At 39.4% G+C, this 23,357-nt stretch overlaps 1 protein-coding gene across 2 annotated transcripts in view; it reads left to right on the top strand.

Annotated features, from left to right (window-relative positions):
- The first annotated feature begins 1,041 nt into the window (after nucleotides 1–1,041).
- Nucleotides 1,042–23,357, top strand: part of srgap3 (SLIT-ROBO Rho GTPase activating protein 3) — a 59,012-nt gene continuing 36,696 nt past the window's right edge. Inside the window, exons 1-2 of one of the 2 annotated variants that reach the window (XM_007570408.2) lie at nucleotides 1,042–1,867; nucleotides 19,398–19,593. In XM_007570408.2, the coding sequence (XP_007570470.1) occupies nucleotides 1,804–1,867; nucleotides 19,398–19,593 (260 nt within the window). In that variant the 5' untranslated portion in view covers nucleotides 1,042–1,803. The remainder of the gene's footprint in view (nucleotides 1,868–19,397; nucleotides 19,594–23,357) is intronic. The other variant, XM_007570410.2, reaches the window with a different exon arrangement.

Genomic DNA, 23,357 nt, shown 5'->3' on the forward strand with positions numbered 1-23,357 from the left:
TGTGAAAGCTGCTGTTGAAGAAAACTCATATCAAAGTCCAACTGGAGTTTGCCAAAAGGCAAGTCAGTCAGAGACTAAATGGTGAAATGGGAGAAAGATGACTGGAGCTTTTTGACCATCAAGGAGGTGTCATGTTTGGCAGACATCAAACACTGCACATCAGCGTAAACACACCATACCTACTGGAAAGCATGGTGGTAGCAGCATCATGCTGTGGGATTGCTTCTCAGCACCAGGTGTTGGAGGGCTTGTAAGGGTAGAAACAAATGTAAAGAAAATGAATGCAAGAGGACTATGGCTTCAGAGAACATTTATTTTCTAGCTAAAGCTACACAGGAATAGCTTAGGCAACAAGGTGGATGTTCTGGAGTGGCTCAGTCAAAGTCCAGACCTCAATCTGATTTGCAGCTGGTCTCGTAAAGGGTTGTTCGCAGCCAGTCTCCGCGTAACCTGACAAAACTTGAACAGCAAGGAGTAAAATCGCACCGTTCTAATGAGCCTTGATTTGAGGCACATCAGGGCGTGCTTCAACGTGCCTCAACTAAATACTGACTTTAAGGGATGAATATGCTCATGCAATCCCTCATTATGTGTCACATATTTTTAATTCAATTATTATTTTGTAGAAACCAGTCTTCTATTTGATATTAAAGTTGTTTGTTGTTGTTAAAGAAGGCCAGTTTTGTTTATCTCGATTGATTTGTAAAAGCAATAAAAAGAGCAAAACATCCCGGCGTGAATACTTTTTCAGTGACTGTCCTCGCTCCTCCATCTAATGTGAATAAGGTTTAGCTACTTTGGAAGGAAGAATGTCCAAAAATCCTCAAACTGTTGTGGTTGAAATGCACACCACTCAGATTTTTATTTGCATTTTTAAGATGACAGTTTTAGTCTAATTTGTGTTGCTTCATCATGTGAATTCCCTCCCCTCAAAGTACCCTTTGAGGGGAGGGTTCAACTTTTACTCTTTGAGTAAAAGAGAAAGCTTTTACTCAACCATCTAGGATAATTAATGTTATTGTTACATTTAATTGCACTAATTGCCCAATGCAGGGAGGTTTGAGGGGAGGGGGGACTCGCAGTTAGTCGAAGGGTGACAAATGCATGTGAAAGTGGTGCATATGACCAGGGGAGGCTTCAGGAAATCGGTGGTAAGTCATAATGTTATGTCCTCTGAAGTGATGCAAATGCGTGCGTGGGTGCAGGAGGGGAGAGGGCGTGGGGAGGAGAGGGGAAGGAGAGCTGGTTGGCAATGCGAGGAGGCTCACGTGATGATCTTTTAAAATTCCTATTTCCCTGCAGCGCAGTTTGTCAGCCTCATCTGTGTGTGTGTGTGTGTGTGTGTGTGTGTGTTGTCTCGCTGCTCGTACGCATGTCTGATGATTCGTGCCACAGAAGGACCTGCCTGACTGCCTGAGACCTTCTAGCTCCGCTCATCCTCCTCATCATGTTCTTGTTGAAGTCGGAAGCTCTTTTTGTTTTTCCCGCTGAAAGCCTTTAAGTGGACTCGAAGCAGGAGGAGAAAGCAGGAAAACAAACAAACAAACAAACAAACAAAAAACATGCAGTATTGACTGGACCGATGATCAAGTGCTGTGTGTACACTGATTTCAGGACTGCAGGACTACAATAGCGAAAAGCCCTCCTTTGCCTTTTTAGAGGCCACAAGAAGGGGGGTTAAAATAAAAAAAGGAAAAGAGAAAAACGGAGGAAACGCGCCGCAGTCCTGCAAGTCGGAGGGGGAGATCGACACCGAAGAGAGTCCTCGATCATCGGGGGTCTCACCCTGAAGCCTGAGGAGCCATGTCATCCACGAAAACCAAGAAGGATAAGGAGATCATAGCGGAGTACGAGACCCAAGTGAAAGGTGCGTGAGGAATCCGGTGTTACTGAGTCCTCGCTCGGTGCTTTCTAATGACGGGCTGAAGTGGCACCACCTTTGTACTGTAAAGCGCTGACAGACCGCTCCAGCAGTCAGGTGACAGGTAATCCGCGACAGCCACTGAATGCGCTGGCATGCCTTAAGAGTGCAAAAAAAAAAAAACCCAACAACCCGTAGCTATATTTCCATGTCTCCTTCTCCTTTCACTAATTCACCAGCAGCCGGTGGGGTGGACGTGTGCATGTGGGTTGAAGGTGGCTTTGCACGCTTTGTTGCTGGGTGAAATGATCCCTGTGTGGAAATGACTGCAGGATGGTGGTCTGGTTTGCGATCTTTTCTTCTGTCAGTCTGGATTTGGCTTGCTGTTTTTGCTTGATGGAAAAATTGGGGCAAACAAATTAAATGCACACATGCAGTGACATAAAATGCTAATTATTGCAATCATAATGGATGGCTGGTTCCTTCCCATGAATCCCATTTGCTTGGGTTACCTCCACCCTCAGCCTTTGACACATTTATGCTCCCACAATAAGCTGATGCATCATCAGTTCTCCATGGGTATCAAAGCAAACCAAGGTTTAGCACAGTAACTGTTTCAAAATGGACAACATTTTCCACCATCCCTGCAGCGACTGATGTTTCCTTTGGCTGTATCATTGCCCCTACACTGTTTGTTACTGCACATTGCCAGCCAGCTGGCTGAAAATAAGCCAACTACACATTATCTTCAGTTGCAAGAAGACATTATATTCACTGTTTGGAAACATCGCGTGTTAAAAAAACATCAGCCGTTATAGGGTCAAGAAAAAAGGAATGCCTGTTTATATTTATTCAGGGACGCTCCATAAAGTTAGTGTAAGTCTTAAAAAGTTATGGATTAAAAATTTCTGCTGGTCACATGGCTGAAAGCAAAGCGGCTACACACTGTTATTTAACTTTGGGTTCAGTAAGCGATAAACACATATAAACACACATGAACACATTTTACTACCTTGTTCACGTTATAGGATGGAACGATTTGACTTTCCAGCTCGGTTTTTACTTGTTCCGCTCGATTATAATATCACTTGATTGCTCCGTCTGGGATTCCTGCCACTGAAAAGCATTGTGAAATGTTATAATATTATTTGCCCTTAGCACTTGAAAACTATTACTTTGTGTAAATGTATTGTTTTTTTTTTCTTAATTCTTTGTATAAATGTTTACTACATTATCGTAACTCCGATAATCATGTCTTATATTTTTTAAGGTTTTGCTGCTTTTTAAATCATGTGTAAATAACAGGATCAAGTCAAGTCAATTCATGTTTATTTGTAAAGCACATTTCACCAGCAGCAGGGAAGTTCAAGGTGCTTTGGAAGTTTTATTTACTTTTTTACTCACGTTTAGTAGGAATCTCAACCAGCCCATACCTGTACTGGAATGCCAAAACTGGACATTACGGTGGTCATTGTGGCATTAAACTTATGCTAACTGAGAAAACATTTACATTTTAGAGTGGATTTGCAAGAACAACTTCGATCACCTCACTTGCAAGTGTTCCTCTTAAACAAATATTTAAAAATTTAAGGGTCAAGAGCTCTGCCCATTCACTCTCCACTGAAGCTATAACTGAGCCACCTTTCTTTGTGTTTAAAAAAAAAAAAAAAAGATTTGTGTAAACGTGTCACTGCTCATCTATCCCTTCTTGCTTCCTGCCCTTCTGCAGGCCGTTTCTAGTGACTCAGGCGTCATTTATTCAGCTCAGATCCAGCGGTATTGTGGCTGAACTGCTCCCGTGTCACGTATCCGGGCCCCGCTTGCAGCCTCCTTTTTCGTTAGGCAGCACCCCTTCAAACCGCGGACGTTAATTCACGCAGACTGCTGCTTGTTTCTCATTCACAGCTGGCGTGTTGTAAACGGCCCGCGGGCACACAGAGCGCCCTTGCTCTCCACTGCCGCCACCTCACAAACACAAAGGCGACGTTACGAGCCGGAGCAGGCAGTGAGTGAGCCATAATGATATTCAGATTGGGAATTGCACCTGTCTCATTGTGAGTTATTACTTTATGGTTAATGTGCAGTCAACATGGCAGATGGGGCCATATCATCCGAGTGTCACTGATTAGGTCATAACAAGGCGGCGGGGGTGCTTTATTATGTATGCGCTTTAATAGGCAACTGACAGAAAAATAGCTGTCAGTTGCCTATTAAAGCGCATACATAATAAAGCAACTGACAGAAAAATAGCTGGTTTCAGCGATACAACAAAGGATAAAAAACTGTTAGTGCATTTGCCAGGGGCAAATAATAGACTTGTTTGAGTCCGCAAGCTTGCACATGACGTGAAATATAACCCTCTCCCCATAAAGAGCTGCAAACCGCTGTGCTAAAATTTTAACCCCCTGCCACCGATGAATTCCTGACGACCCACGAGACCGGCTGCGTAAGCAGAGACTCTTAAGGAGCCTGGGTGAGGGTGTCCACTTTGTTCAAGCTGTTCAGCTGGCTGATCTTTCATTTGCATGTCAATAGAGGAGGGCTCCAGGCCTGAACGGGGAGGGAGAGACAGTGTGGCTGAGGAGCCTGGACTCTGTTTTGTAGCTCACCACCATGTGGTTGCTGGACTGCGGCGCTGCCTCCTCCTTTTTGCCAAGTTTTACAGGAAGCTTGTGAAGTGGGCTAAACTAACAGCAGCTGCTTGACATTTACGATAAAATCTGTGTCCGTAAAGCTATGCTCCCTCATTATTATATACACATATGTGCTTTAAATGTAAAAAAAAAAAAAATGTATAAGAAGTAGAGCTCGGTGATTTATCACTACGCTTTAAACCTGAATAGTCAAACACCTAAATGTCTGTTTCAGCAGGACTTGTTTTATTCAACTGGTATGGTGTTTAGTTTTTTTCTTTTTCCTTTTGCTGCACTTTAAATTGACTTAATTAACTGCAGGATCTGTTGGCTGCATTTCCTGAATCCCACACAGCAATTAATCACTGATTCTGTCCCCTGGATGGAGTTCAGTAAAACTTCACCCCTCCTGTTTTCATCTGCTGTTTTCACATAATAGTGTTTTTCTTATGGTGTTTTACATGCAAATGATGGAGTGATTCTGTTTTTTTTTTATTGCTTCAGATTATTGCATTTAAAATCGCATTTATGTTCAATTAAATAATTTACACTGTCTTGCAAAAGTATCTATATCTGCGTTTTGATATTTTGCCATTTTACAGACATACAGTGTACATTCAATGTATTTTTTCAGAATTTATTTTGAATTACACCAACAACAAACAGAGCCTAGTCTCAAAAGAGAAGAAAAATGTGCTTAAAATGATACTTAAATAAAACTGTAAGTTCATTAACAGTTTTATATTGATGCCTTTTCTCATTCGCCAAATAACTCAAGCTCAGTCATATTTAATTCAGTGTTTTTGATTTGATTTAGATCCAAACACATGAATGGGCTCTGATCTAAAACATTCCTTGAAGTTGGGTTGTATGTTTGGACTTATCCTGCTGGAAGGTGAACCTCGGTTCTCGGTTTTTCAACGAGGTCTGTTCTGTACTTACCTCTGTCCATCTTCCCGTTAGCTCTGAGCAGCTTCCCTGTCACCACAGCTTGAAGCTGCTGCCATCATTTTTTATGAAGACGATGTGAAGACGATGGTGTGATCAGGGTGATACACCATCACCTGTGTCAGTTCTGCACCACACTTAGAATAGCATAAGCTGCCGTCCGAAGGTATTTGGTTGGATGGTATTCAAGTTAGTAGTATGGAAGTAAAGGGGGTATACTATACTTTTTGAAAACCAAATATCGTTTTCCTGCAATTGTTTGCTATTTCCTGTTCATCCGAGACATAAAATCCCAATTAAATACGATGTTTGTGCTTGTAATTTGACAAAATGTGAGCTTACAGTTTTAAAATGATCTTATCTGGGCTACTTGTTCTTCCAAAGAACTGCCTTGAGTTGGTAAATTAAGACATGAAACAACTCATGAAAAATTATCAGTGTCCTCCAGCTGTACAAAGTTATGAGACCGTAAGTCAAAAATGCACACTTCAAATGAACAGGAGGTAAAATTTTAATACCTCTGTGTTAAGGCTTCCTTTTGAACTTTTACTGCTTACATTTACAAAGAGAAGTAAAAAAAAAAAAAAACACAGAAAAGCAGTGTTTTTACACTCATAATGTTGCCATCATCATGTTTTTACTGTGATAGTGTTTTCAGGGGGTGAGCATTATTCGCCTCTGCCACAGAAAGAGCATATCATGTATGTATCATGTAGCACTTCAGTCTAATCTGATCTTCTTCCACATTCTGGATTGAACATTGCTGTGTGATAAGCTTGGGATGCCACGTTTTAAACTTTATCCCTGACCTGTCTGCTGTTTCTGCTGGTCTTCATGACGCTATTTTGTCAGTTCAATAATTGTCTGACAAACCTCTGATGCCTTCACAGAATAACTGGCTTCAAACTGAGATTAAGTGACATGTAGGTACCAATAGGCAACATCAGAAGACATTTGGTTGCACAGGATTTTATTTATTAGTGTCGAAGTAAAGGGTCTCTTAAAAAAAAAAATAAAAATAAATAAATAAATAAATAAACACAGTGTGTTTGATCTCCAAATTTGTAGAAAGTTGAAAAATCTAGTTTTTTTTTTCTACTTCAGCATTGTACGCTACATTGCGTTGTTCTGTCATACAAAGTGCATTAATTTGAAAATATTCCAGGGATGCTAATGCTTTTGGTAGTAACTTTGGTCCAGTGTTAGCTGAGCTCCGGGCTTTTGGTTAGTTGGTCGTTGAGGTCGTGCCAGGCAGCAGGAAGCTGCTGTGCAGGAACAGACAGAGAGCAGAGGAGTTGGTCACGCTGAGTCATTTAATGTGGATCCTCCGGCTTCCTGCTTGTTGGGCAAACCTGCTGCAGACTAAGTGAACATTGGCAAAGGAAATTTAATTAATTTGCTGTTAGGGCATTAATCTTGAGTGGGACAGCTTGTTTATTGTACGGCCCAATAAATTCACCTCCTCTCTGGGCTGCTTTGGTTTGTGTGAAACTGCAGTGAGTTATTAAAACATGACAAAGCTGGAGATTGGGGCATTAGGAAATCTGCTTCCTAATATTTCCATCTAAGTTATATGTTTTTCTTCTTTTGCTTCTCTAAGCTTCATGTTTTTTTTAATCTAAAAGTGTCAAGTGATAGCTAAGTGGAAGATGGGTAAGTCAGTTTTCAACATGCAAATAGGAACATGTTGTAAATGCAATGACTGGTTTGGGGTGGATTTCACCTCTCGTTGCAGAGACAGAAGGCTGCAGCAGGCAAAGCATAAACTTTAACGAGTTGCACTAAAACAGACTGGGGTCCAACTAATCTGTTAGACCCCATCAACAACTTCCCTCTTGCAATTTATTTCACGAATTCCCCAAGTTATTAAATAAAAAATTAATGTGGTGTTTGAACTTTTAAAATAAGCAGTGATAGGCGTTTTTGAAAGCGGTCTCAAATATTCACAGATTTTTGGCTATTGGCAATCATTCATGATGTTTTAGTCCTTTGAATAACAAGGTCCACTGTGTTAGTAATTGTTTACCAGAATGTCCCAGAAATGTATTAAATGCCCTAATAAATGTGCATCAAACTTAAATCATACATCATGATTTTAAGTAAAAAAAAGATTTATAATTATTTCGATAATTATTCAATTAATTCATAGTCCTGTGCTACAAATTAATTATGGTACATTTATTTTATCTGGAAGCCTTAACCATTATAGTCAGTGGACGGTGGTCCAATGGCTCCATTTAGTTGGTGTTTTTTAAATTGGTTTAGAGAACACTGTAGCACCTAAAACATAAAATAATTAATGGGATTCTAATGTTTCATTCATTATTCATTTTTGTAGAGCAAATATACTAATATTTAACAAATTATTTATCACCTAAAAACTATCTAAGTTTTCAGCAGCACAGAAGTCGGTATCAGTCAGTGAAATACTGTCATTTATTTGTATTTATTGGACTTTTAAAAAAGGATTATATCAAGATGTCTTCATTCACTATTGAAGCCTTGATAACCTTTAAACATTTTGCAGAGGAGATAAAAATGTGAATTCAAATGTCGGCTTGCATAAATGTATTAATAACAACCAATCAATATGCACAGAAATCAACCAACCATACACGCCGCTAATGTATTCCGCTTTTTTCTTTCATCTTGTCATTTTTATGTAGTTTATTGTTTTAAACTTTAAACAGAGCAGACATAAAATCAAACATTACAAATACAAAGGGAGACCTAAATGTTTTCTTAGATGCATATGAAACAGTGTATCATGTCTCATCACTAGCGAACTGTTCATAATATCCTTTTATTTCACGCCGTATGTCATCCTGCTGCTAATATAAATAATAATAATGACCATTTACAGCAGGAAGGCTTCAAAAAATGTATTTAATGTTTTCAGTTTCCCTCCCGCACAGTGCAAAACTATGACTCTTAAGTTAATTAGTGTCTCTAAATTGCTCTCCGTGTAGGTGTGTGTGTGTGTGTGTTCACGGCTCTGTTGTGTGTCGCTCTGTTTCCCCGTAAAGAGTGTGCCCCACCTCTTACCCAATTAAAGCTGGAGATAGCACCAGGCCCCCCACAACCCTGCAAGAAAAGCGGGTACAGACAATCAGCCAGCTGGTTGAAGCTTTGAAAAACCTAAAAAATTGGCCTAGAAAATTCAGAGCGGAGCGTCTTTAAAATACACAACCTTATTTTACCTTTTACAAGACATTTTTGAGTTGTCATGCTCATGTACGGTATCATCCAACTCTGTCTGTTTTGCTTCAGAGTTCAGAATCAGCTTTTATTTGGCGTCTCAAAGCTCAGTGTGATGAATGCAGCTGCGACTTGATTAACAGAGACGTTGTTCTGTCTGTTTCACAAGTTCTCTAGATATAATTAGCCTTTCAAGAAAATGCAGCTCTGTCGAGCGTTATTTATCATTTAACAGTGTTTGAATAGTTCCTCAATTCATGTGTTGGCATTAATGAAGCTAAGAAAGGCCTTTGAAAGCAGACAAACAGCTTCATTTTCATGGCTACTCAGTGCCAGTCAGTGCAAATGTTCACTTCTCATTTGAGTCATTCAATTTGTTTAAAAAATATATATATCAGCATTTCCTGTAAAAGTGACCCTTTTAGCTCCAGTCCAGTAAGAGACTGCCTGTGTACTGGCAAACTGGAAATGGATCAGAGGCAGTTTGACATATTTTTCAGTTTAAACCTGTAATAGATTTGTAAAACCCAAAATTACACTCTCTCCACTTCTCTTTTATTGCCACCACTGCATTTCTAAAGCGAGGAACCTGTATAAGTTTGATATTTGCATCAACACTGATGGTTATCTGCTCTTGTCTGTCTGTTTTACAGCCAGAAACGTATAGTAAAGCCAAAAAATAAACTTGTGAAAATGAGATTAGCATGTCCACAACCTGAGTGACAAGAACGTTAGTGATAAAAATAGAGCGTCATTTAGAGTGTGTCTTAAAGGTGGACAGTTTTTCTAGGGAAGTTGAAAGGTAACTTTAAGCAGCCCCTCAAAAAGGTTACAGTCAACGAGGACATCAGTGTCATCCTGATATTTAAACACAGACTCATTTCCTGTTAACACATTCTATATTTTAATCTTTGTGTCATACCTTAAAGGAGAGCAGCAGCTCCTTTACACCAACATCAACCAAATGCAAAAACGTTTTTTTTTTTTTTATAAGCAATGGCGTGAACAAAAATTTCCAGTTTCAAATGAATCGACACTTGTTCCCGTTTATGTGCACAAGGTAAAGTTTGCACTGCGGCACAGGTGTTTGTTGCAGGAAATAAGCAAAAGCAATAGTTTAAGTTTTGATTAGCCATCGCTTCTGAAGTCGCTTGGTGATTAATAATCATCATAATGGAAGTCACACTTTGACGTTGTAAAAAGTTAAATCAATATATCTGTGTGTGAGACATCTGCAGTTAAGTTCAAATGAAACCAAATTTACCCCCCACTGTGGCCGTTTACATGAAAACTGTCTTCAGCACAGCGGCAGCACAGCTAGCTGCTACACAAAGGTAGAAAAGTAGTCGTTAAAAATTGACGGCCAATCAGGCAGATGTTTTTTTTTTGTACTCGCCGTGTTCGTCGTTTTGTAACAGAGATGTGGCTGAGTATGGCTCACATTCGTGCCGCCAGCATTCCAAGGTCAAGGAGAAGAGAAAGTAACAGACATTGCATTAGAAACGTGTAAAACTGTGTTTCCAAATGTGTCCATACATGGACTATAGGGGAATTATCGCTCCTCCCCTGCAAAGCATGCTGCTCGGCAAGTCTGCTTTGACGCCAAAGGAGATTTTATTTCTCCCTCTTCTGTTTTCAGAAAATAAAACTGCCTGTGACAACACCACTTACTCATCTGTTCAAATTCAAATCTTCCGAGAGAACGTACAGGCACCGTAACCATAGCAACAGATACAACAAGAATGCTCAGCGAAAAAAGAAAATGCAGAAAGCCTCTCCAAGCTCGCTACCTGATGAAGCAATTAGTTAAGTGGTAATATTTTAAGCTCCAGAACTGCTGGATTAACTTTATCTTCGCATGTCCCACAGAAGACTTTAGATAATTAAACAGTCCACCTATTTGCAGCTCACAAATCCCTCTTGTACACTCCGGAGTATAGAAATAGGATCCAAAGTGGCACAGTCTAAGAGGCTCAAAACTGTGACATTTCACTGCGTAGTTTTTAAGAGGTTAACTCATATTTTATTTTAACTTTGATGGCGATTGCATTTGTTTGGCTAACGCATTTTAAATATGCTGCAACAGCGTCGATGTACAGCTTTGCGAACAGAGGTATGGAGTTAGAAAGATACTCAGATAATGTATCGTTTTCTGAAGTCAGAATATGATTCCCTGACTAAATTGAAGCCAGAAAATAAGTGGCACTACAGAGGCTTGACAAATGGCAATGGCGGTTCTGTCATCTTGGTCTTTTCCTTGTTTCAATTTTAGGCGAGGTGAAATCTTTTCTGCTTCTAGAACTTGTGCAAGTTGTTTCAAAGGCTCACACAAATAAAATATTTATTCGAACCCCTAAAACATTAGTTGTCTCTGTTCTACTGCATGCAAATTGGTATTTTATTCTAATTTAGCTCAATCAATGCTGTTCAGGGGAAAAGACTGTTTTACTGCTGTAATCAGATGCTGCTGCATTCTGATAAACTTAAATCGCGTCCAGCTCACCCGACCTCACTCAGCGTGCCACCTCTCCACGTCCACCAGATTTAACCCTTTCCTCCAATAGGCTTCTCCCTTGAGACTGGTTTACGCCCATGTTGCCATGGAGACACTTTGCAGCCTGGTCCTGCGTAGCCGGATGCTGGATACGGCAAATGATTGAAAGCTGGGTAGGTTTATGCCTGGATTTAACCATATATGGTGATGAAATGGCCCTCTTCAATACGGCTTAACAGAGACAGACAAGCTTCCTGCCTTTTGCCTTTTTATTACCATTGCAGTCGATGCTATTTGTCTTGGTAGTATTCAATTTCAATACAAAGAGGATCTTTGAGGAGAGGCGAGCTTGGGGCAAGTCAAAATGATGCACAAGTCAATCTGATCTGTTGGGTTTTTTCTTTCAGTCTGGATTGATTTTTAGTTTAGTGGACAGAACATCCAGTGGAAAATCCAATAAACCAGCTGATAATTAGGAGGACCAACACAGAAACTGACGGCTGACATCTTGCTCTAAGACGCTCGACCGGTTCATCTCTTCCCAGCTATTGATTGGGCTCATCTAAAGTTCTCTTATCTTTGAGCACACGTGCCGCAGCAGCCTGGGCTAAAGAGAGAGACCCAGTTTGATGCAGACAGGCGAAGAACTCACAGCGACATCAGCTGCACGGCCCCATGAATCCAAAATTGTGCTAATCATTAGAGGATTAAAGCTGAACAGAGAAGCAGGGGGATTTGTTCAGCACTGGGACTTGTATTCTGAGACTAAGTATAAGGGGCAGACAGAGTGAACTGAGGTCTGGATAAGGGCTGCTTTCTTCTGTGCGTCTTCTTTTCACACAAATTTGGCTCTGGAGTGTAGAACCGAAATGCTGCAGAGCCGGAGTCGGGGATTAGGTTGGAGAAATTTGGCTTGTCGTTGCTTTTGTCTGTTTTTGTGTGCTCCTCTTGCTGCACGGTGACATTGTGACACTTTAAATGCTGATCCCATCCCGCAGTTACCTCCAAGGAGAAGGTACTCTGAAGATCAGGGTCACCCATTTTCAAAAATAATTGTGGACTTCTTTTTCAGTAATAAAATGCAAACATAATGCATGGTCGACTTAAAAGGCTAAGCAAAAATGAAATGGCTAAACAAAAGATTTGAGACATGAACAGATGCTGACACATTGTGAGCATAAATGGATTTTAACATGGTAAATATAAGGCTTCCATTTAAACCTTTGAGTCTGAATGTTTTAATAAAAAGCAGCAGATCATAGTGAAGTGGGAAAAAAAATTACTAATGTCTTTTATGAAAAAAAAATATATTGTGACATGGATTTGTATTCATTCCCTGTTAATTAACTTTCATTTAGATGAACTGCATCGAACCGGTTGTTGTCTGGTTTATCACAGCTCGTTAGGAAGTCGAGGTTGGTCAGAATGCCGTTCCCCTCCAGGGTCAGTGACCAACAATCACAGCCGAAAGGTGCTGGGCATTGAACCTCCGACCTTCACTAAGTCAGAGCGTTAACTGCCCCGCCGATACCACTCTCGAGGCAACTCCAGTAAGAACTTGAAAAGCAGCGGAGCTCTGCATCTGGTAATAATTTTGGTGCCATTCTCTTGCTGGGGAGCCAACAGGAAGTCAGGCGGAGCAGCTAGAGGAAGTCTCGAATGCAGATGCTCTCAACCAAATGACTGTGCTACACAAAGACTGCAAAAGAAAAAAAAAAAAAGATCTCACTGCATATTTGAAAGGCTAACTAAGAATCACGTAAAAATGTGTCAGGCATCAGGTTAAGCTGTTGCAGTCAATCTCACTTAGATCTCGATACTTCAGACATTTAACGAAGGAGCTTTATTACATTTGAATCTTGTTTTATGAAATTTATTATAATTCCCCCCAGAATGTGGTTCAGCACAGGATTTTGCCTGGACGGGTCAAAGTTCATGCATGTCTGACATCCTGCTATTGTTTTTAGAGGTTTTCCTGTTACTGTCCTATGAGGATCCACGTGCTGATCGATGTACATAAAAAATTGTCTTCATGGAGCAGGTGTAGATGATGATGATGATGATGATGATTAGGATTGTGATACTGTCACATATAGGTGACACAGATGTTTTAAAGACCTAGATCTCATAATTTATTCACTGTAAAACTATAATTTACGTCTTCCCATGTGACACTTATTTAATTTCTGTGCGGAAAAGTTTTGCTTTACCATGAAATTATCTTTTGATTGCAAGTTTTAGTGAAAGTGTTACATTTGGTCATCCTGTTTAATCGTCCAGTTGACCCTGCATGCGCTCTTCTGCTACAGTTGTGAAAAAGTTTGGATGTCAAGGGTTTGACCACGAGATTATTGATTTTCAATTCACCGTCTCGTCTCAGATTCCCAGTCGCTAGTCAACGAATGCAGTCTGCTGCCACGTTGCCAATGAAATCGCTCGTAACACCTGAGGTGGTTCTGAAAAACCAGGGAGGAACTGCACAGGATCTTTAAGTAGAGCTGAATCTGGTCGGGGTGGACTGTGAAAGAACTGGCTAAAGACACGCCTGCGTAGAAGAAGCTTTTGTTTCCTGGGTCAGTCATCGCGGAGCAGGGTGGAGTACAGCTGCTGCTTCCACATCCATAACTTGCTGGAGAGATTTTAGATCCGTTTTTGCCTGGGAATGCCTGGTGATTCTCCAGACTGAGCTGGAGAGGAATGTCTGGGGTTTCACCTCGGTTCTGTTGCTTTCACAAACTGATCTCGGATAAGAAGAAAACAGCACATATTAGTGTTCAACAAAATGATTTTGCCTCATCACACCATCTCCTGTCATGAATGCAAAGTAGCATTGCAAATAATTTAGGAGTGTAATTAAAAAAAAATATATATATAAAGATTTTGCAGACTTTTGTAAAAGTAACACTTATAGCAGAGTAAATGAACTGATTAGTATTAGATGTTGTTGGTGTGGGCAAAGCAGTGTTCATGCATTTTACACACAAAGACAAAAAAAACAAACTTTGCCGGGTTTCATGAATGCTCCATATAACACATTTATAGTATGGATTATGTTAAACATTAACAACATTCTAATTGCTGTTTCTTTTAAACCAATAGACTGCAGTTTATTTTAGATATCATGTTTGTGCTTGTGTGGATCAAACTGTACATAAGTGCTATTTTGGAGCAAGGAACCGGAAAACAAAATAAAATAGTTCTTTCATAATACACAAAGATGCTTTTCTCTCAGAAAAGATGCAATTCATGCTCAGCTACACCAGCAATCATCATAGTCTGTGTGGTGGCCTTGTTCTAATTAGGTTGTTACAAAGGTTGTGAAAGGAGAATTTATCCAGACAGAAGTGTGTCTCTCATTTGTGTGATCCCACTAGACTGTGAATCATATTTCAGATGCTCTTGCCCCCCACACACCCACCTCTGGTCAGCCTCTTGTCACATCCGTCCCTGTTTCTATTAAAGAAAAGAGCCCACACAAAAAACACAGCAGATGGCTGCATTGCTGCTTGGAGATGACAAGACCCAACAAAGCAGAAACATTAAAGGCGTAACGTAACTCGCGTTGACTTTGACGAGTCATGTTTATGGTTGATTGCCCAGATGATCCCTTTCCAAGCTGGAGGTGTGAGGATTTTTCTGTCACTTATTTAATAGAATAATCAGAAGCACCGTTTGAAATGCTAATCTTACACGAGCTGCTCCAAATGACCAAGTTATTTTAAGAAGAAATGCATGAATCAGAGATTTGTGGCAAATTTCCGATGGATTTTGGAAACGTTTGACCTGCTGATGTGAGATTAAGACTTTTTCAATTTACTAATTTAAATAAAAATTTAAGAATATTTTATTTATCAAAAAAACAAACAAACAAACAAACAATGTGTTGGTGGACCTCTCATCGTCTAAGTTTCCAGTTACTAGGAACTATGAATAACAAGCTAGTTTTTGTAAATTATTTTCAAACTAAAAATAGATTTATATTAATTATAAAATACAAACAGTTCTTTAAAAAAAAGTCTCTCTGAAAAACTGAAAATGCACAAAATAGTTAAATCTTCAGGTATTTACACAGATTAAAAATAAAACCATGTCAAAACAAATAAAATGTCTAGTCCAGATAACTTTGATTTAAAAGAAATAACTATGATGCCACACTCCTTTATTAATTTGTTTTAACTACACAGGACAAATTAACAATTTCTCTCATTTAGGATTGTTAACAGTTTATCTTTATTAGCATAAATAACTTTCTCTGTGTGTATTCCCCATAGAGCAAGTGTAACATTTCAAAAAGACGACCAACTCTTTCTAATCCAACACTAACTAACTACAGGAGATTAACCCAGCAGCCAATACGAGAAGTTTCTAATGTCTGCTGACGTCTTAAAGGCTCTCATGGTCGAACTGAAGTCTAACAATCAACCCTTGGTCACGTGGCTGCAGGACGTTCGCTTCTGCACACACTATTCAAGCTCCACACTGAGTCAAACTCCTGAAGCCTCTCTGCAAGTCAAGTAGTAGGAGCTGTTTTCCACATAAACAACTGCTGTGGAGTTTATAGTGAAAACTGATTTCGGCTCGTCTTCCTTATGCAGAGCCGCTAACTCCCTCAGTGACGCAGCGTGAATGGCCAGCTTGGACGCCACTGCTTCCTCTGGCTTCATGCTGCAGGCCTCACCCCTGCTGAAGGCAGCGGCGTGTTTGTTACCGCAGCAACAACTTGCTGTCAACCAGCTACGTTTTGGTATGATGGGGTCACTGACCTGAAGAAACGGTGCGATTTCTAGATTTCGATTAGTTGATTTCTGTCAAAATGAATACTTACATCTATCTGCCTTTATCTATGATTGGCTTTGATTCGGATCAGCTGTATTGAATCCACATGATTTATCTGTCCTTTAATTCTTTGATTTTTTATTTTTTATTTTTATAGAAGTCCAATCTAATTTTACACTTCATTAAGATAATTCTTGTTGAAAATTGAAGAAGGCAGCCTAAGGCAGATTTACAAAATATCTTGTACGCAATAATGCAACCCGTCACTTGCACTGAATCTGAATTATTCTGACAGCTGCATTTACATTAGCCTTGTTGAATCTCCCTCTACTCGTTCATTTTCTTTGCAGAGACCATTAAGCAAAGCAGTAAATCTTCCTCCCCTGAATGGACAAAAAGAACGACAGAACCTGCTTTGATGGTGTTCAACAAGATAAACATGCATAATCAATTTAACCACTGACATACTTCCACAACATTTCTTCTCTTCAAAGACCGAACAGAAGCACAGAGGGGTCGCTCTCTTTGAATGAGCCGCAGCGAATGAGGCTTCTCGAATAGCTGGGGAATAATTCTCCGATTGCTCATGGTCTCTGAGAGCAACGGGCACACTTCTGTTGAGTGCGTGTGCGTGCGTGTGCGTGACCTATTTCTTTCTTCAATTGTGTCGTTTAAAAGTGAGAATGCAGCTTGTGGTTCAGAGTTGCCTTTTTAGAAAGAATGTTTTCAGAACTAAATCCTGTCACTCATGCATATCGGTGTCACGTTTTCCTCAGGCGGTCCTCTTTTGCTCGCTCGCTTCGCCTTTTCTCCTGGAAGAAAGAACACAAAACGGGGGGAAACACAACGGCGCGTCTGGCACCACGAGTCCTGAGAGTACCGGCGTAGTAAAGTGGTGTCTGGTTCCGAGCTTCCACTTTAAGCCCAGCTTTCAGCTCTTTGAGACGGTGGGAGAAAAGGAGGCCCCTGGATAAAGAGGAGGGCAGGAACAATGGTTAACCACAGAGTGGAGTTCGGCGTTTAGGGCTGAAGCCAGAGGCGGCACGACATCACAGAGGCTGCTGCTGCACAATGGCACCGTTTCCTCATCACATATCTATGATGAGGGCTTGGCTCTGACCAAATTGCACATGCAACAGCACAAAAACACAGTCTCTGTGGTTTTATCATTCGGCTAGCGGCTCCTCTGCCTGGCAAAAATCACCCTGTTCTTGTTTTTTTTTTTGTTTTTTTTGTTTTTTTTAGGCTGTTACTTGCAGTGAGTCACTCTGCAACAGAAGGGTGTTGCAACATGATGTGACTCTCATTACGAAGTTCAAGTTGCTTTTGGTGTTGTCGCACAATTTAAGGCAGACTTGTTAAAGACAAACATAGCACATGAAGGTGGAGTTTAGGGCACAAAGAATATTTGCAAACAAATAACCACTAAGCTGTTTTTTTATTTTTTTTGTCTGTGTAAATCTGCTGCCTCACTGAGCTATAAAAGGGAGAATTGAAAGAGGAAAAACAGTTAGTGCATGTATATTTCGTTTTCATACAGTTCTACCTGTACGTTTAATTTAGAAACCCAGATCAGATTGGAAACATTTCTCTTATCAGACCTGGAGGCTTCCTTCCTTCTGTGAAGTAACACCGTTCTGTTTCTGGTAGATCTGCCTCATCGTTCTCTTTTCTCTCTCCCTCTCTCTCTCTCTCTCTCTCTTTGTGGGATAGGTCTGTCTCTGTTCATGAGTTGAGGCACCGTTGCTGCTGATGACAGCACTATAAAGCGGAATCAGGTTCTGCTCGTGGCTCCCACAGGCACGAAGGATCCTCGCTCTGCCCCGTAGCGTCAGGCTCCTCTTGAAGAGAAATGTGACTCGTCTCCTTTTCCGAGTGTGGGAGTGCATTACCTTCTCATTAGATCAGTCTGATAAATCCACAGGGACAATTATGAGAAGTCACTGATGCAGGTCATCCTACTTGCTCCTGCATGGAGCAGACTCTTTATAACATGCATGTCTTTGATACCTGAAGATCAAAGTGAACTTTTGAGATTCAGAAAGGCCCCTTCTTGATCATATTAGAGCTTTGCGCTGTTTGCTGTTTTATTTATCATACACATTTCTTGTCCAAGACCTTTACAAATGACTCCCACTTGAATATCTCTTGTGCTGCAGAGATATGTAGCACTTTTCTGTTTTAGCAGGCGTGTTCTCCAGCTTTTTAAAACATCCTGTTGTGGAAACGTGAAAAACAAAGTCCGGTTCTGGTTTGGCATATTTATAACAAACGTCTCCCTTTTTTGGATTAACTGTGAGTTGTAACAGATTTCAGTCTAATGTCCATAAACACCACTGACTAGAAAACAGTGGCATGGTGATGAACCGTGAATGGGTTTTGAATTCAAACATCTGACAGGTTTATTTGAATCTAGTGGTCATGATATTTTTCATTGGCAGTCTGTGGTTTACTGTAGGATAATCTAGCGAAGTTTTCCCCACACCTTATTGTCAGAATATGCTTTTTTAAATTTTTTTTTGCAAACCAGTTAATCTCTCAATGTAGATGTGGAGTACCACAGGGTTCATACATATTCTTCCCCCTGATGTTTCGTGCGACCTTTATTCAGATGTTATTCAGATTTATTGCTAATTTAAGTCCACTGCATGTCAGAAACGGTCTCTGATCAGCAACAAACAATGGTTACGTAACACCTATCTGCAGTTTAATGCAGAAAAGACTGAACTCCTTACTGACACTGCCGATCTGATTGTGCATAGTTTAGCTATTAAGACCTGGATTATTGCAGCAGCATTTTTATGTGTTTAAATAAGAAGATGCTCTGCAGTCAGTCTGGAATGCTGCAGAAACAGGAAACAGAAAACATGTTTTACCCCCCATCTGTACTTGCTTGATGATTTTAATGACCGCATTCGACAAAATATACCGTTTGTAGCTTCTTTCATAATTGATGAATGATGTTTTTTTTTTTTTTATGATCTAAACTTTGAACTGCCTTGTCGCTGAAATTTGCTATACTAATAAATTTGACTTGACTTAATGTGTTAGTCATATTTTGTTTAGTCCTCACTTTTAAAGCCCTGTGTTGGTCTGCTCCTGTTTACATCTCTGACTTCTTGCAGAGTCGTGTCAAATCTGACAAAAAGAAAATGTGTTGCTAATCCTTTTATTCAATTTATTCAGTTTAATCTTTTACAAGGCCACATTTTAATTAGTTAAGGGGTTGGTTTTCTATGTTCTCGCTGCTTTACAGTGATACATATTTGCTTTGGAACACATTTTACTTTATTCATTATTTTTCTTCTTACTAATATGTTTAATTGCATTTCTGTACTCAGTGTTACTTCTTCATATCATCTAAATGTGCTCTGGAAACAAATCCTCTCCAACACAGTCTTCAAGTATGGCTTTAGTTCTCAGTGCGGTCGTTTTTTTGTTTAAATTGTCTAATAATGTCATTTCTGTGTTGTTTTATGACGAACAGAGATCCGTAACCAGCTCGTGGAGCAGTTTAAATGCTTGGAGCAGCAGTCGGAGTCTCGTATCCAGCTGCTGCAGGACCTGCAGGAGTTCTTCCGACGCAAAGCTGAGATCGAACTGGAATACTCTCGCAGCCTGGAGAAGCTGGCTGAGAGATTCTCCTCAAAGATCCGCAGCTCCAGGGAGCATCAGCAGTTTAAGTGAGTTTTCCCCTCAGCAGGACAAAATGCATTACATCTGCCATTGTAACAGCAATGTTTTTTTTTTGTTTTTTTTGGTTCGTTTAGTGGGAAATTAACGATTTGTCATATTTTTTTTAACACTATTTTTGAAGCAGTACTTTGTTTCAATAAAGTACTGTGCATTTTAAGCACAGTACTTTGCCACTGTGCACTTTAAGCCTGTTTCTAGAATCTATTGCTTCCTCTCCATTCAGTTTAAAGCTTCATGTGTTTTATTCTCTAAAAAAAGAAGAAAAAACTGGGTATTTGCATCATGAGGTTGTCTAAATATGCTAAATATTAAGTCAGAAAACAATGAACATTCATAAGAAATTGTATTCAAAAATATGTTTCTAATACATTCTGGACTTTTTAAAAATCTAAGGATGGAGGGTTAATTATACACACAGACCGATGAGAATTTTGTGCCCAGTTTCTGATTCCCAGAATGTGAAAATCTTTGATGCGCTGATTTTACCTTATTCTGATTTATTTGTAGTTATTTATTCTTTTATTTATTCAGATTATTTTTAAGAGTCATAATAAAAATATATTTTTCAAACTTTTCCACAATAATAATCACAGGAGCAGAGGCAACACCCTGTATGGGAGTTGTTGTGCTCAGTATTTTACTATAATTTAAAAAAAAAAAATTGCACGTTATTATATATATTTTTCTATACATTATTTCCCTATTTCTCATGCCTTGAACAAATAACTCACTGAATAGAAACTTAAATGGGCAAAAACTGTTTCTGAATGTTGCATGATTTAAATCTGATTTTCTAAGACCTCACCCATTTTTATTCCTCCGCCCGAAAATTACAAAAACACATGCAAGTGTAGAAATCTGGCATCATTTGCCCAGAATCTCCCACCGACTCTCGGCGACATGGCTCACGCAGGGCATGAAATTAAGCTCCGCTGCTCTCCAAATCAAATACCTACGGCAAGCAGAAGAGCTTAGCTCAGTCTGCTAACGGGAGCGCCGGGGCAGCTGTGTACTGGCAGCAGTTCTCCGGTATGAATCTGTGCCGGCATTACATTGCCGTAGTGTCTGCTTGGAGTTTTTATTTTTTTTTTATTTTTTAATTAATGCTGCAGGACTTTAGGTGTTCATCTTTTTTGTTTTGTTTTGTTTTTTAAATCCTCTTTGAAAGTTGCTAATGTGAAGAGACGTTGTGGTTTTGACCTTCTGGAGTGAAGTTAATAGAGTTACAGATTAACATAAGCAATTATGAAACGGGATGTTTAAAACAACCGACAGATTAATTGGAAAGATTTGAAAATGGTGTTTTATTATGGCATCTAAATATCCCCTAACAGAAACAAACAAGCAAACATAAATACACCTTTTCAAAATAATTAACTTAGCCTGGGCAATTTAAGTTAATATCAGCTGGATGGATAATTTCTAAACTTATGCATTCAGAAAGTTAAAAATATTTCTGAAATGTAACAACATACAAGTATGAATTTTGTAATTACTTCTGCATCTTACATTTTAAAAACAAAATATCAAAAATAGAGACTCTTCACCTTTTCCAACTGACTTCAATTCATCAAAAACATCTGAGCTGATCTTAACTTTGATGTTAGAAACTCAGAAAAACTTTCAGGTCAAACGTGTTTAACGTTGTGTTACATCAGACTTCCTTTGAATCACATATTTATATCATTTAGGAACTGAGAATACCAACTGCTGCAGTTTTGAAAGGAGATCTTGTGTCCATTTTCTTGAGGCGAGCTTTCAGCTACTCAGCATTGTGTGGTTGTGGTGTCTGATTGTGTTCCTCATGATGCAGCGCACATTTCTATGAGGAGACAGATCTAATGCGCACTATAATTCTGTAAGTTATGCAGGATTTGTTCTGCTAAGAATAGCCTTCACAGAAGTCTGTGTGCTCTCAAAGAATCCAACGTAAACCTTTGCATCAATTGCGTCACACAGCCTATGCATTCATTGATGGTGTTTTAATGAGCTTGTGTTGGTCTTTTCTCTTTGGCACCCGGAGCCCTGACATGTGTGCTTGCCAAAAGCATGCTGATGCAGATGTAAACTCATCTGACCACAGAACATCTGCCCGCTGACTTTCGGTTCATCCTTTATGAGCTCATGTGTGGAGAAATTACAAGCAGACTGCTGCTGTTTGTGTGAAATTCACAGTGATGTACTGGGATAATTGATCCCAGACGGTTTTAAGGAATAAAGGCTTGACTTATAGTAGATATAAACGTCCTGCAGTTGATGCGTCTCTGTAGTGAACTGCTGGAGTCTGGAGATTATCTTCTTCAATCGGCAAGGGATTTGTCAGAAAAGCAAACCTAAAATGACATGTTTAAATAAAACTTTCTAAATCCAAGATCATAGTTTTCATGAGCGTCAGACACATCCACATTTTCTAACATACAGATTATCATTTGGCAGCTCTGGAGACAATCAGTCTCACTGCTGACTTTTTTTAAATTATTTATCTTCACAAAAAAAAAAAAAAAAAAAAAAAACGTAGAAAATGCCGCTACACTTTAGCTCTGGAGGAGGTGCAAATATCTGCAGGTTGGGTGCAAGAACTTATCCTGCAAACACGTGGAAGAAAGCGCTCTGGTCACATGAGATCAAAATGAAACTTTATGTGGTGAAAGACTAAATGTACAGATCCCCCTAAATACATGATGCTCACTGAGAAATGTGATACTGGCAGCATCATGCCTTGTGAATGCTTGTTTTCAGCAGAGACAAGGCAGCTGCTCAGAGTTAATGGTGAAGTGGATGGAAACGATGGAATAAAAAACATGTTAGAGGTTGGAAAATACTTAACGCTGCAGCAGAGGTTCATCTCCAAGTTAGAAAATAAAGACAAACATGGCACCAGTGCTGCAATAGAATGGTTTAGACCAAAGCACATTAGCATAAACCAATCAAACTCCAGGCCTGCATCTCGTAGACTTCTTCAAAATGAATTTAGTAAAAAAAGATGAATGGATTTTAGCTTTCACTGAATTCACTGATTTCATTAAGAATTTGAAAAAATTTGAAAAATACTGACTGAACTTGAGCAAATATGTAAAAAAAAAAAACATGCAAAAATGTTTTTCACTAAATGACCAAATGTACCCTGGAATACTTGCGGCGGAGATTGTTGAGAATGGTTTATAAAGAATTGACTTAGGTCACATTTTTAACATTTTTATTAAATGATAAAAATAAAAACCCTAAATCCCTTTACTTCTCCTTCATCATTCTGCACTGTGTTGTGTTGATCTATCACAAAACAATAAATTACTTATTGGTTCATGGTTGTAATGTCACTAAAGATAAAAATGTTCTGTGAATATTTTTTGTGTGGCTCTGTGAACATAATTCCTCTTAGCAACTCATCAAAATAGGAAAGACAAGCGAACCATGGAGTTAAGTAGATGTATTTCCGTCTTTACATTGAACGACTTCAAGACAATATTTGACTTAACTTGCTCACACCGAGCAGGACGGTAGAACGAGGTAAAAAGGAGGTAGTGATATCTCAAGATCAATTTCACAGAGCAGCAGTAGATTCTTCAGTTTTATGTCAGAGCAATGAAAAAATAATTTATTTTAAGGCTTTTGAGAGTAAATCTGAGGGGAGGCCATTATGTTCATATTTAATCTGGAGCTATATTTCATTTGTAACAAGTGCATATTGAACTGGATCAAATTGCCAAGACTGTAAAATTAAAACTGAAAAGGATTATTACCTTCCATTTTT

Source organism: Poecilia formosa, unplaced genomic scaffold (assembly GCF_000485575.1).
Source record: "Poecilia formosa unplaced genomic scaffold, Poecilia_formosa-5.1.2 Scaffold260, whole genome shotgun sequence".
In the NCBI taxonomy this organism is placed as follows: Eukaryota; Metazoa; Chordata; class Actinopteri; order Cyprinodontiformes; family Poeciliidae; genus Poecilia; species Poecilia formosa.